Consider the following 15,252-nt stretch of genomic DNA (forward strand, 5'->3'; position numbering starts at 1 on the left):
AACTGCATGGACATTTGCATTTTTAAAAAGCACTAATCAAAGGAGAAATAGAAATCACTGAAATGACAATATTACAAACAAGCTGACTCACAAAGTCATAAAAAATTGGAACAATGAAAAAAAATATAGTACATCCCACTTATTATATATATCAGTGGGATGAGGGTCAATACACTGCTTTTATTTGAATATAAAACTTTTTCCCCTGCATTGTGACGCGTGAAAACCAGTCAGTGAAATTTACTTTTCCAATTTTACCCCAGAAATGTGAATGTGAAGTAAAATTTCCCGCTGGTCTTTGGCTCCCTTATTTTCTCCACCGAGGCAGATGCTTGGCAGAATGGAGATGCTGCCAAGAAGTGCTCTTTGCTTGTCACATACTGTGCCCTTGTTTAGAAAATCCCTAACAACAGATACCCACGCCCACCTAAGCGCTGCTACTGGAGCAGTGCCATCTGAACAAGAGGGATCACTGTGATCCAAAGGGGTGCAATAAATTTGTGGCTCTTTCTTTTGTTTTCTTAAATGTCTCCTTTATAGACACTTTATAGAAACTATAAGAACATTTGGTGTTTGGCGCAGTTACATTATGGTTTCATTATGGTTACATTACACAATATTTTTTCTTAAAGGTTGTGGTATATGTTTCTAAAATGTTTCCCTCTTAATTTGCATTCATTGCAGCAGATGATGAGCCCTAAAGTGAAAGTGTTATTATTGCTGTTGTTCGTACGCAGTAAAGCCTCTGTGTACCAGACACAATATTATCGTATACACATAAAAAAATTGATTCAGCGTGTGGGGATGGATCATTGATTTTATTGTTTGCACTCATCTTGACATTCTGTCAAGCACAGTGAGGAAACATGGCGGGTGGTGCCCTGTATCCATGGATACGGGCAGGAGATGGCTGAGAGGTTGGAGGGGCTGGGGGCTGGTACAGAGGAGCCGAGTTGGCAGGGGTCCTGGCAGTTCCGCATTTTAATAGAGGTTCTTCTGCACGTGGGCCGCAATGTACTTGACGGCCAGCATGGTCTCCTCGCATGTGGGCTTGATCTGAGACTCGGGCAGCAGGAAGCCATATTGACCCTCGTCACGCAACTCGAAGGTGTAGGAATATTTCACTCCCAGGTCATAGGCCCAGTCATCAGAGCCTCCAGCAGCGGGGTCTAAGGGCAGATGAGGAGAGAGTGAGGGAAATCACTGAGATGGTGACATTCTGACAACCTGGGACAGTCTACATGTGTTTTCATACACATTTTACTTGAGGGGGGGCAAAAAAAAGAATCCCTTGCTTGAAATAGCTGTGGCTCATGATTGCCTTTTGTGGTTTCAAGAGGCCACATTTCTCAATGGAGATGGGTGCGCTGAGAACACACCATAATGCATAATGACAGAGGTGGAAATAGGTTATCAAGCTATCACTGAATATGCAATCTTCCCACAATAAAGTGTGACTATTTGCTGTACTTACAGATAGTTGGAGCACCGGGGCCGCTGGTGTAGACTGTGCCATACAGGCTACGCAGAGCAGAAGAAGCTCCCTTAGCAACTGCCATCTACAATACAAAATACAAACAAAAGTCAAATGTGTTATAGAGTGAATTAATTATAAGGTTTAAACTATATACATATATATATATATCAACACAGTATCTGAGTATATCAGACTGAGCAAAGGTGTGTCATTGCCTGGAAATGCTTGAATTTGGAGAACTTTTTAATGTAAAATTTGTCACTTTAAACCAAACAAAGCACGCACACAAATGACACCACCTTTAAAATACAGCTGTTACACGTTATAAATACATGCTTTTCACCCTGCGGGTTTCCAGTAACATTTTTAGTGATATTATAGAAAGCAGTAAAAGCATCAGCGAGTTGCAAGAGGAAATGAAACCCCCAGAGAAACGCACAAGCAGGAAATGATATTTCTGGCCAGACTGATGAGTTATGACAGATCCCTGGAGTTCTTTTGTTCTGTAAAGTGTCAGAAGACAGTCTAAATTACAAGTGAGTAATAGAGAGGCAGAGACGTGTGATCTGCCTCAGTTAGTGTGAGAGCTGGAGCAGGGGTGTGAGTGTTAACTGTGCAGCACCACGGACACCCCAGTGAGAGGTAAAAGAGCCATGAGAATGAGCCATGTAAGCAGGGAGTAAATGATTTGCTGCAGCTAAGTGTGGCCCTTAGATAAGAGTAACACGGTAATGGGGTGGGTAGAGTTATATATGTTTATATTATATGATCTATTGTAAAACTTTTTATTTGCTCGTATTCATGTATATCACACATACAGATCATTATTTGAATGAACCGAATTCATAATTATACATAGCCTGACTCAGAGGTAGGTTTTGTACACTCACTGCAATGCTAAGGCAGATAACAGTGACTTACCAGCTCGTCATGGTCTGCAGCTAACTCATAGGTGTAGGAGTAGGGGAAGAGCAGCATCTGAGAATAGGAGTGGATAGTGATGTAGGCCTTGATGATGGATTTATTTTTGCGGATGAAGTCAGCAAGATTCTTGGATTCAATTTCAGATTCAGGAGCGGTGCCACAGTAAGTTTCGCTGCAGGGGTTGGTGGAAGCTCCAGTGGCTGCAATCACATAGAAAACCATGTATAAAAGTTTTCTTTTTCTTTTTAAAATTGTTAAATAAAATGACATAATAAATTACAAACTAAAAATGTTACCAAGCAGCCAAACTGTAACTAAACATATTATTGACTTGCCAGATTAAAATACATGGAAAATCTATATAAAAAAAAAATACCGGTACAGTTCTATGTCCTGTCCTTAAACCTGATATTTTTGCTGAAGTTTTTTGTATTTTTTTTTTAAATAAATTTAGCTTTTTATGGAATGCCTATTAACTGACATTTAAAAATAACCAATGCAATTGCAAATTACCCCAATTTTTCTTTTATCAGTCTAAGATTTAACTGTTCATATGTCATACTTACTGCACCAGCCAGCATTGAAGTTTCTGTTTGGATCAGTCCCAAGGCAGCTGGATCCAGCGTTCCTGGAGCGAGTTTTTCTCCACATCCTGTTCTAAAGTTCCCAAAATGCATACAGATGTGCATTAAATGCATTCTTCGAGATATAGCACAAGGATGTCTTCTTTTAACTAAGGCAAACAACTTAACTTTAAATGGATTGTAACGTACGTTTGTGTGGGTGAACACGTAACCATCGACGTTGAAGACGGGCAGAATAAAGACATCCATCTGGTCGAGCAGGCTAGTCATCTGAGAATCACTACCATAGGCGGTCACAGCCTGAGGAAGATTGCAAAAAAATTTGTGCTGTAATCAGTTATATTCCTTATTTGTAGGTGCTTGCCTCGGTCATCCTGGCATCTTCCTTACCTCATTGACAAACCACTGACAGAAAGCATGAGAGATCCACTCTCTGGCGTGGAATCCACAGTCCATGAAGATGGCAGGCTTGGTGGAACCAGACTTCTTACCAATCTGTGGTTGTTAAATGTAATCACAAAACAATTGTTGCATGTAGTTATAATATAAATTAAAAAATAAATTCTTTAATGTCTGTGAAGGTTCTCAGTCATCCAGGTCATCATAGTCTAAGGAGCTTGGAAAGAGGATGCCAGTGTTCACATTTTGGCAGTGAGGACAGATGGTTTGAAAGAGAAGTGAAAGAAGCCATTTACGTCCACTGTGAGCGACCATCTTTGAAAAGAGGCGGTGGTTTACGACACCAACTGTCTGCCATTTCTAATCCAGTTTTGAGATCCCTTCCCAGACGCCTTAACGCCCACTCACATCCTGGGCCATCTGACCTCAGGAAATCACATGATAGGATGGGTCCAGGTTTCACAATGAGCTCACCCGAAACCCTGGCTGATTGTGACCCACACCTGTTTTCACACCTTGGCTCATGCGATTAGGTAGAGGATCATCAGGGGGTCCTTTTGTCCCTCTTTGGGGGGATACTCCCACTAGGTTTAAATCTGGGACTCTCCACCATTTGACCTTAGAACTGAAGAAGCTTCTCGGATGAGAGGTGAAACGTCTTCAAGCAACTTAAAGAAGTCCAGATGCTTTTCTTTGCAAGCTCCTTTGACTAAATTCTTTAATATTTATTTGGGTAAGCCTACCTTGAGAACTACCATGGGACGTCCCTCATAGGTGTTTCCAATCACCTCCTTGCTGATCATATCAGAATTGGCAGTAGCCATTGAGTTCATCCATGACTCAATCTAAAATAAACAGGACAAATATGGTAAGAAATTAATGAAAACCAGAAAAGAAAATCAGAATTGAGATCGGCGCTCTTAAGGGTTTCGACTCTTACATCGCTCCAGGTGTTGTACTTGGTGTAGCTGTGGGCTCTGGGAGAACCCTTGTTTTCAATCTGGCGATCAACAGCCTCCTGAACATCATCAATAAAGACCCTGAATAGGATTTAATTAAAAAGTGTCACAGCATTGCGTGAAGAATGTAAATCTGGGGCACAAAATATCCAGATAAATATCCTTTAGTTTAATTGTTTGTCTAGCGACCTACTCTAGCTGCATGCCGCTCTGCTGCAGGACGGTGAACACCATGTCCAGGTACTGGGCAGGCACACGGATGTCCACGCTCATGCCCACAGTCACCTGCTCAGCATTTTCTGGGGTCCAAAAGTCGAGCTGCAGATGGCAGCAAAGTCAAACACTTGAGCAATGAAACATATGTGTGTGCCTGTATGTGTGAAAGCAGATGGGTACCTGAACACTGTTAGCCAGTTCCCTAATGACTTTCACATGTTCATTAAGGACAGGCTTCAGACGCAGAACTTTATCACTGTTTAAAAAAGGGGGGTGAGAGAAATCAACATTATAAAATAGCATCCACAAACACTTTGCCTTCACTCCTCAGCAGTTTCTTTGGAACACAGTAATACCCTTTGCATAAGCCACAAACTTAGGGAACGCAGGCTTATATAGTACTTCTATTATTAGAACTGCGTCATTATATTTTTAGTGTCATCACATGCTGTAGTTTACAGGAATGCAGTCCTTTTTTTAAAACAAAAGTGTAAATTTACCCCTCAAAGCGAGTAACGTCAGCGAGGGCAAAAGCCACCAATCCAAAAAACAGGAGGACCTTCATGTTGGCAATGAAGCTGGCTTTCCTTGTGTACGACACTTATACCTCGCAGCTTGCCATACATCCACCAATCTGAGTCTTTTACGCAAAGATGTGTCATACGTCCTTTGCTGTGTCGCTGGTTTTTTTTAGGTGTTACGTGGAAAAACGAGAGCCTACATGATGTACTGTCAATGATTAATAGATTCAAGACGTGTTTGAGGCATTTTTAAACCAAGGTCATTTGATTTGGATAAGTCACAGTTATCAGAAGTGTTTTTTGTAATGTGTGACTTGCTTTCACGACTAATCAGGATGATTTGTCTCTTTTTACACTCAGCTATTAAAAAATAAGATCCACCTTGGACTGTATTTTATTTCTTTTTAATTATATTTTCGTATTCACAAAATGTACACCTACACGGTATAAAAAAAACACACCTGTCAAGTTTAAATACCACAAAGACAACCACCAAAGACACTGACAATGATCTCCCAGCCTGGATTATTTACATGGCACTCCATTTTTGATAGCATGTCACTCCCAGACTTGGTAGCATTTCAGTGTTGATATGCAAACAAATATACATTTTCACAAAGAGGACATAGTCTGACTATACTATATAACATACGGAAAATAGTTACTGAAGTCAGATATGCTGCAAATATACATTTACATGACATTTTGCAATACATTTCCAATTATTTCATGTATGTTGCCACTGGCAGAGCATTCATGAGTGGCTTAGCACTTTTTTTTAGCATTGTTCCAACTAGTGAACGACCTGCTGAGAGCAAAGGATAGTTTTCACTAGACACTATAGTACTGCACTGTATCATCGAGGCACAATGCTGACATAATTTTGCAGAACATGCATATCTTTTTATAAATAATGGGATAAGTGTTCAGTAATTCTGTATAATATTTTCTTGCAGAGCCATACTATATTAATATGGCTTTTTTGTGACACTCTCATTCATTTCACAGGGTTAGATGGGAAAATTTGCCAGCATGCTACGTGACATGGAATGGTATATGAATAAATATTCTGCAACTACAGAGGAACATGTGCACAACATTACAATCATTGTGGATGTTTCAGTGCTGGGTAATACAGTTGGGCATGGAGAAAAAAAAAGAATGGAATGTCTCCATCCCCAGGTCTTTGACCTCAAACTGAAAGAGTGAGGAGAGGTCAACTGTACCCTGTTTCTCTCTCCCCCCCCCCCCCTTCCCCCCCCCCCCCCCCCCTTTACTTCACGTCAGAGGAGGCATTACTTTTGACTGCAAGGCTCAGTGCCTCTGTGGCGCGAAAAGAGAGTGCACTCATCTTGGAGCTAATGCTCGGGTGAGGCCCGGGAACTGCACCTCGGGAGCAACGCAGCAGATGGAGTAAGTTTTTGCGAAAGTTGTGCCCCACGAAGCTGTACACGATAGGGTTCACGCAGCTATTGAAGTAGGCAATGCATATGGTGAAGGGTATGGCGGTGTCAATGAGTTCCACGATGGAGCAGTTGTTCACAAGTTTCAGTTGGGTGAGCACCTCCATGAAGTGGAATACCTGGTGTGGCGCCCAGCACAAGAAAAAGGCCAAGACAGCTGCTGCGAGCATGCGCAGTACCTCGTCGTCCCGCGAACGAGAGCTCTTCTGTATGTGCGTGGCCCCCAGCAGCGCCTGCCCAATAAGGCAATAACAAGTGAGGATGATGACAAAGGGCACCAGGAAGCCCAGCAGGATCTTCATGAGGCTGATGGCGAGGCGGAGCTCTTTCAACCACATTTCATTTTCTTCAGTCGGGTGCAGAATGCCGCACACTGTAGTGTTAGAGTGTGAGATGTCGTGGAGATCCCTGATCACCGCTGTGGGCACACTGAGCACGAAGGCAAAAAGCCAGATCACCACACAGGTGAGACGCGCATACACCACGGTGCGGAAGCGCCTCGATCGCATTGGATGCACAATAGCCAGGTAACGGTCTAGGCTGAGCGCTGTGAGGAAGAAGATGCTGGTGTAGATGTTAAAAATCACCAGCCCTGCACTGGCCTTGCACAGGAATCCTCCAAAGGGCCAACTATAGCCTGTGGCGGTGTAGGTGGCCCACATTGGTAGAGTGATGAGAAACGTGAGGTCAGACACGGCAAGATTCAGGACGAAAATGTTAGCCACCGTCTTAAGCTTCATATAGCAGTAGATGACAGCCACCACCATGCTGTTTCCGACAATGCCGATGACAAAAATACAGCCATAGACGATGGGTACCAGGGTGAAAATTATTTCATGGTGTCCAGACATACCACATGCCAGTTCTAAACCGTCTGTTGTTTCTGTCGTTAGATTTTGCATTTTGAGCACCAAATCCCAAATGGAGGGTCCCTGTAGGCAGGGTTGGTCTGTGGTGACTGATACAGGCCTTGGGAGAGGGCTTCAGCGAGTCCTATAAAAGAAACACACACACAAAAAAAGAAAATGTCACAGGCAGCCCAGTAGAGGAGCCATCATTACTGCTGGCACGGCCCATAAACGCTAATCCACACGAGCACCCATGAAAATGCTCACTCTACACCAGCTCATTAAAGACCTGCACATTAAAGCCATCCTGACGCTTTATGTTATTTCTGTAAAGTAAGAAGCCATGAAAAACAGATGTTGCATGTTATTCAATATTCCAAAAATGCCCTTTAAAAACGTCATTATTCAGACAGCCTGCATTCTGCCTTCGCCTTATAATCGTCCCTCGGCTAATGAAGGGCAACAGTAAAACTGTACAGTGTTTATCAAATGCTCGGTCCATCTGGGTTGGACTGTCAGCACCCGGAAGGAGAACATTTATGCCTCGTGTTATGACCTGAGTTAATGAAGGCCGCATGGCAAAGCGCGAGCTTGGATAACAACGCCATTAAACACTAAAGCGCTGAGGGAGCAGGGGAGGAGAGGAGAGGTTCGAGGCTCCAGTCACCGTAAAAGACATGTCACGTTTTAAACCCTCGGCGCGCCGAGATACATTGTACACAGCATGAGAACTTCTAATCAGCACACACCTAAACAAACAGGACAGCAGGGATTCAGCTCTGTGGAAACTTTGCTCTGTGAGAAAATCAAACCTGCGTGCTGCGGAAAATTGGCCTCGGGGCTATTTTTTTCTTTTTCTCTTTTTTTTCATGCTTGATTTGCACAAGCTTAGAGTGAAATGGGAATATAAAAAACAAATTCTCTCCTTTGCTGAGCATCTTTATGTTTAATAGAATAGCTTTGTGGGTGTCATTAGTGGAGCTGATGTAATAATATTAGCATAAGCCTCATTTATATGACAATATAGCTGAAGAGATTACCCAAACTTGCACAAAAAACAAGAAATATTTGTGGTTACAGTAAATCCAATCTGATGCCAAAGAAAACATAACTCTGTCTTTAGAGATCATAAGTAGGCAAATACAATTTGAAGATAATGAACAACTGTTTAACTGATTTATGATTTCTTTTGGGAATGAGAAGTTAACCTTTTATTATTATACAGCTGTCACGACAGAAATGGAATTCCCTGGATTACCAGTCTGAGTAAACGGAGCAGGATTTTGCCACAAGATGGCATGCTAGCATTAGGATTTTACTCTTTACGTCTCACTGCTGACTCAGCAGGGACACAGCGCATTTTGACAGAAACACTACTGATATTTCAGCCAGGGTGTTTCTATACATTTAGATTTATTTTTTTTTAAAAAGTAGCCATGTGCTCCTGTCACGATCTCATTGGAGTTTAAGCTACTCGAATCAACCTATTGCAGACACTTTACCTTCACATCTACTGAGCTCAGAGTCTGAGCTCCAGCAGCACAACTGTTTTATCTGAGAATAATAAAAAGATCCTAATTTTTCAGCAGATTTCAGTAGGTGAATTCTTTGAAAAAAACGAAATAAGAAAAAAAAAACCCTGCGTGCACTAAAGCAACGACCCTATCTGCTGCAGATGTGGGATTTATCGAGTGTGGAAGATGTGTGGATGCCAAGGGCAGCAGAATAATGGAATATCTCTGCGAGTTTCCTGCACAGGCCCCAGTGTAACAGGTAGGATAAAGCACCGACACAGATGTCGAAGCTCGGATTCAAAGTGCGGGTGTTTTGCTTCTTAATGTTTATAACGGTGGGTGACTGTAATATCAAACCATGCAAACAAGAGCATTAAAATGAATATCGGTTTCACAGTTTGGGGATTTTTAAACGATTAAAGGAAATCTCTTGATGCTCAGAAGATTTTTGATTGCCAGAAATGGAAATAGGAGAGAAAATGGACACTCTTTTACTATTATTAGTGCAGTGCAACGCCAGTGTTTTTCCATGAGGGAGATGAAGATAGTAAGGGAACGTGTGTTGAGTTAATACAAACAAGGCTCCATGTGCTGAATATCTATAATAAAGATAAGGTGGCACAGAAAGAAAGTGACTTAGAAGAAGGCTATTTAGGGTGGCTTTGTCCAGTGAGCTATAGCTTGAGTGAGATGGCACATTACTGAATGGCAGCTATAAACCCTGGGTGACCACAGACAGGAAGGCAAACAGCCCCTTCACAAAGTCCGTGCGCAAGCTGCATCCTCTGAGACAAGACAAAAAGGCTGCAAAGGCCCAGAGTTGTTTGCAAACAAAGCTGCTTACACTGAATGATAAAATCAGGGTTAGGAGGAAGTTTGGGGACATTTCTGCCCTCCAGATCTCTGTGGCTGAATCCTGAGTGACATTATAGTAGCAACATTTGAGTCCTATTTTGGGGCATTTAAAAGTGGAATCGTTCTGGGAACAGGGGATTTATTTACAAAAACTAAAACAAGGACAAATTAAATCACTTTTAGTTTAGAATAATAGGATTGTCTAAGTTGGGACAGCGAGAAAGTTCCCATCAACTGAGCTATCTGAGGCTACCCTTAGCTTGAGAACCCAGCTGCTCGGACATGAGCACCACCATCTGGCTGTTCAAAGAGAAAACCACTAAAATCAGTGGCTGATCGAGTTAATGATTTATATCAGCCTATTACAAAGTGAGGTTCATCTTACTGGAAACAGGCCACTTCACCCCACCTTCCTGTTTCAGCCCTGTTTGGTCAACAGGATGCTCTGCAACAATGGGTGCCTCTGACTTTTGTGCATCCTGCATCTCTAAAGGTGTTAAAGAAATACAAATTCAGCATGAGTTAATTAACCAACAACAAGACCTGAACCTTAAATTTCCTCCTTTCCCTGAAGGTGAACAACAATGGTGTCTAATTGCATAGTGCATCTCAGCCGTAGCCTCCTACAACTCACTTCCTCCTCCGTCTCAGCTTGCATGGTGTTGCTTTAAATCATGAGCTTCTTGAAGTGAGGCAACCTCCCTAAACTGCTGAAGAATCTGCCACTGCATTAAAAAAGTGATACAGTAAAGCTCTCATTTTAACATGAATCCAGAAATAGAAAAACATCAAAGGGTTTAAATTAATAATACATGTGTGTATGACATTGTGACAGTGTCCATGAACTAATCAAAGACTTGACTTATGGCTTGCAGCTGGGCAGCTTATGGAAGCCCGTTTCCGCCACTAAAAAAAAAAAAAAAAGCTAGTATCCATAACTCGAAATTTCGAGTTATTTTCTCAAAATTTCGAGTTAGCTCTGCCAATCAAAAATATACGTGAATGAGGTCGCTTTCTTGTTACCCGGAAGCATATGGCGCAGGACCGCGCACTCAAAAACGGATCCCAACAAATTAAAGTATGTTTGCTGATAGTAACACCATGTGATTCAGCTAATAACACAGGGATTTCATCATTTGTGAAGCCAGGCTGAAAACACTCAGCAATCTGTGCATTCACGACTGGATGTAATACCGGTAGCTTAGCTGTAGCATTTGTAGCTGAGGGCTTCAGCTTCCGGGTAACATGGAAATGACGTCATTCACGTAGATTACTGATTGGCAGCGCTAACTCGAAATTTCGAGTTGCTTTTCTCAAAATTTTGAGTTAATATGTCGAAATTTCGAGATAATAACTCGAAATTTCGAGAAAATAACTCGAAATTTTGAGTTATGGATCCTTTTTTTTTTTTTTTTAGTGGCGGAAACGGGCTTCCATAGCAGCTAATGGAAATATTGGCTCCAGAAGTTATGTCTGCATCTTTCTGTTTATAGAACTGCGCTTTCATGTGACGTACACAATCAAACAACACAAACCTGTGCCTGAGAGGCTTCCAATCATTTCTTGTACTACGACTTTGAATTACAATAACCTAGGAGACTGTAAATCCTGCTATCTTTTATTTTTTTCCAATTGTTTTGGTAATTCTGTTAAAAAAAGAAAACCTCGTATAACCTGAGAACAACAAGTCTCTTGAATATGGAAACACGAGAGGGGGGAATGAAACTCCTAAAAACTTTGACAGCAACTTTTACTCTGAGAAGTCTGCAGCACTTTATTTTGTCCCTTAACTTCTTCTTTCCTCATTATTACTTCAATAGTATGAATTTTGTCGCCTTCACTCACACAACTATAAATTAAATTCCATCAGTTCTTTTTACCCCTGGTTTGCTTTTCCTTCACCTTTTCACGTGTTTTTTTTGTGATTAAATTCTTCATAAGCGAGGATTTTCAAAGAGCACGGAGATACTGTTTATCAGGAAGTGGATCCAATTTTCTATGGAGATATAAGACCTGGGTTTGTATAGATGGCATGACTAGGTTCTGAATTCTTCTCATTCCTACCGCAGATTTACTGTAGTTAGTTTAAGGGTTTTAAACACAGAAGAATTTCATAGACAGAGTAAACAAACAAAAAGTAATATTAGTCATTTTAGTAAATGAAAAAAAGTTTTTCAAACTGCACCAAGAATCAGCAGAAAACAGTTTCTCTAACTTATCCCTAAAATGCTAACGTTCATCAATGAAAGCAAAGATGAAAGTTGGTGAGAATCCTTCCTGAAAGCGAGGCAGTGTCAGTGCTTACCTGCAGTGCTGAACCAGGAGGCTGTTGATGCTTTCAGAGCAGGACGGGCTGAGAGATAGAGAGACCACCGCAGCGTGTCACTGACTGCTTCTGATTTAACTTAACCGCTGGAGCAGGACGAGGAGGAACACCGTCTGACACACAACCCCCTCCTCACCCCACCACTACTCTCTCTCTCTCTCTCTCTGACACACACAAACACACACTCTACAGTGATGAATGAGTTACACTGGAGCCAGTCAGCTACAGATTGTCTTGACCCATCTTTCACTCTGGCCAACAGACTCTGCAGATACACAAACAACCACACATGAGCTCTTACACAATAGCACCTCTCCTCTCCTCCTCTCTCTCCTCCTCCTCTCTACTTTCCCCCTTGCACCTCAAGCACTATCTCCCCTCCTCTCCCTTAATGTCTGCTTTTAATCATCAACTTTTTTCTGTCTTATGAAATTGACTACTTCTGACAGTTTGAGATGATTAACATTCCAAATCTAGCCCTGTTGCATAATCCTTTAAGGGTGTTCAATTTGGCTCTGCATTTTAATTGACTATGCAAAATCATGCTCATAATCACAGACAGCACTTTGTTTAAGTCTTACTTCAATATTTTGGCCACCTCTCTCCTTCCACTTATGTCAGCTCTCATCCAATGACAGTCCCACCGTCCCTCGTCCTCTGCACAGCATGAAAGGAACGGCCAGGGTCTGATTATGACTGAGCCTGTCAACACACTTTATTAATAGCTGCCACAAGAATCCCCTTGAATCACTATGCAACACGGGCTCAAAAAAGTGTGTGTATGTCGGGGGAGATCAGTTGGGTGGAGCCTGAGAGTTGGGACACTGTTATTTTTTCCCCACTTCTTGCTAGGGTTCCTCAAAGCGTTTCCTGCATTTCAGTATGCGATTCATCTGTCACTCATTTGCCACGCTTTTTTTTAAAACATATGGACCTTTTCTCGGCATTGTGTAAATCTATGTGCATGCATACCTCAGAGCTTACAACTCCCCCTTGGCCAAACTGTCTCTATTGAAGCTGTAAGTTTGATGAAAGTGACTTATTAAACCACTAAAACAGTTCATGTGTGATCAAAAAGAAAAGAAGGAAAAACCCAACTCAGGCACGAAAAGGAAAGAACTCGTCTGCGCGCTTGTGTAATCCAGCTGCATTAAGAAGGAATTTCTATTTTTAGGGATTGCACAGAACCGTCAGACACAGCTTGGTTGTTATTCGTCTCCCCCTATTCTTTCTCAAGGTCTGACAGGTGTTGAGAAGCAGGTCACATCCTCGCCTCTCTGCTGCAACCTATTGCAAATGTCGCTGACATGGATAAGTCATAGATGAGGTGGCGTGGCAGCCATCCTGCAAATCCCCTCAGTTTCAGTGGCGGCTGTTGAAGAAAGCCGTCGCCTGGGCTAAAGACAAACAAGGAAAGAAAGGAAAAGCAAACACTTTGGGCTAAGTGGAAGTCCTGTTTGGTGACTTTTGCTCACTCAGGTGTGACCTGGTCATTTGAGAATGATCACATTTGCTGAGGTTTTTATGGCAGGCGGTTCTTCAAAGGTCACCGGGGGTCAAAAGGCAGCAGGTACAAAGGTCTGGAAAACGTTTTGAAAATACGTGACGTGCAGCAAATAGCTCTTCGCTTTTTATACCTGTCATTTTTCAGGAAGGGCAGGTTGTGGAGGAGAGTAACTCACTTTGCTCAGCAACAGAGCCATTTACACCTCCAGGGGATTATGATCAAGCTCCATTATGTCTTCAATTACTGCAAATGATAAGAACCATCCATTAGGCGAATGTTATCTTATTGCGTATCCTGTCACAGCACTGAGCATCTGTATGGTATCCCTTCGTCCTTACGGTCCTCGCTGCTACAAGAATTATCTTGTCTATATCTGACCCTTGAGCCCTCTCAGGAAGTGAGCAGAGAGTGCAGAATCACTACATGTATTTTCCACAAAGCAAATAATTCTCAGTGGGGACAGGATGTTGTTGCAACACCCCATACTACAACAATGATTTACACTCCTTGGGTACAAGCAGAACCAGATGTTGGTGATCTTAAAACAGAGATATGCAAAAGATTAGAAGGGAAATGACATAGTTAATGTTCCTAAAGCTTTTTTTGTTTTCTTTTTATAGAAAGAATAGAGTTTATTTAATTGAAGTTGGTGCATTAAAAAGGTAAAATTACATATTCTGACAGTGTCCTCTTTAATGCACTCAATAAATGCATCAATGTTTAATCCAAGTTATAGTTGTGCAACTTTTATGAACCCATGCAACTATCATAAAATCCAAGTAAATCCATTTTTTCTTTTTTTTTTATACAGAATAATTCATCAGTTGTGGCTGGATGAGGCCAGAAAGAGGCCAAGGCTTCATCTCAACTGCTCATACCCTGGAGGTGTGATCTTGGGCGATGTTCCTGCTAATCACATCACTCTAACAAGATTAGCCGTGTTAGCACTTAAGCTGTAGTAGAATAAATTGATGTCTGAGGTAATTACTGGTAGCAGACCACTGCGGGGAAATAGACTTTTTACACCACAGCAACACAGGCGGTAAAATGCCAAACCAGCACACAGCCACCTGCTGAAGAAAGACAATACTGTGTGAGTTCTGAAGTTGAGCTCGAGCTGTAAAATGAACACGGGTGACAAACTGGAGAGAAAAAAAATTAACAGCATAAAGTGTCTTAGCAAGAAAATGAACCACCACATACCGGCAGAACAGCTTAAATGCATCTTGGGATTGATTCTAAATGTTCTCTGGAAATGTACTGGAGGGATGGAAAAACATTATTTTAAAATCTGTTCCCTCATTTGGTGTTTTAAAGATGTTAATGGAGATCCACGTCCAACACATTGGGCCAAGTAAGTGTTAACATGGGCTGAAAACCTGAAAGCCACATGATTATTAAACCATTCAGTAATTCCAAGTTACTCTGGGGAACCTGGAAAAGGCTTCTCCCACAAGGATAGAAAATGTGTGAGCACAGGATAAAAATTATTACTCAGAACAAAGTTTTTATTGACTTCAACTGCTGAGTTGCAGCAGTTCCTGGATTCAAAATCACTTCTACTTGAGGTGCCATGAGCAAACCAGATCTGTTCTTGCTGTGTTTCACCAATAGAAAGCTTCCCACAAGGGTGAGGGTTCGAATATTCCACCAATAAAA

The 15,252-nt window shown here is 41.8% G+C and overlaps 2 protein-coding genes across 2 annotated transcripts; both read right to left on the bottom strand.

Moving 5' to 3' along the window:
- Window positions 1-804: 804 nt before the first annotated feature.
- On the bottom strand, window positions 805-5,315 carry cpb1 (carboxypeptidase B1 (tissue)). The gene is made up of 11 exons (XM_085418823.1): window positions 5,060-5,315; window positions 4,740-4,815; window positions 4,537-4,661; window positions 4,325-4,424; window positions 4,128-4,229; window positions 3,376-3,480; window positions 3,175-3,285; window positions 2,968-3,058; window positions 2,399-2,601; window positions 1,475-1,559; window positions 805-1,169 (listed from the first exon to the last, which is right to left on the bottom strand). The coding sequence occupies exons 1-11, from the start codon at window positions 5,122-5,124 to the stop codon at window positions 982-984; spliced, it is 1,251 nt and encodes a 416-aa protein (XP_085274949.1). The 5' UTR covers window positions 5,125-5,315; the 3' UTR covers window positions 805-981.
- Window positions 5,316-5,468: 153 nt separating this feature from the next.
- Window positions 5,469-7,445, bottom strand: agtr1b (angiotensin II receptor, type 1b). The gene has a single exon (XM_085418824.1). It carries the CDS (start codon window positions 7,443-7,445, stop codon window positions 6,354-6,356), a length of 1,092 nt encoding a protein of 363 aa, XP_085274950.1. The 3' UTR covers window positions 5,469-6,353.
- Between the last annotated feature and the right edge of the window lie 7,807 nt (window positions 7,446-15,252).

Source organism: Rhamphochromis longiceps, linkage group LG9 (assembly GCF_057381845.1).
Source record: "Rhamphochromis longiceps isolate RC_006_pf linkage group LG9, R_longiceps_female_GT1.1, whole genome shotgun sequence".
Taxonomy (NCBI): Eukaryota; Metazoa; Chordata; class Actinopteri; order Cichliformes; family Cichlidae; genus Rhamphochromis; species Rhamphochromis longiceps.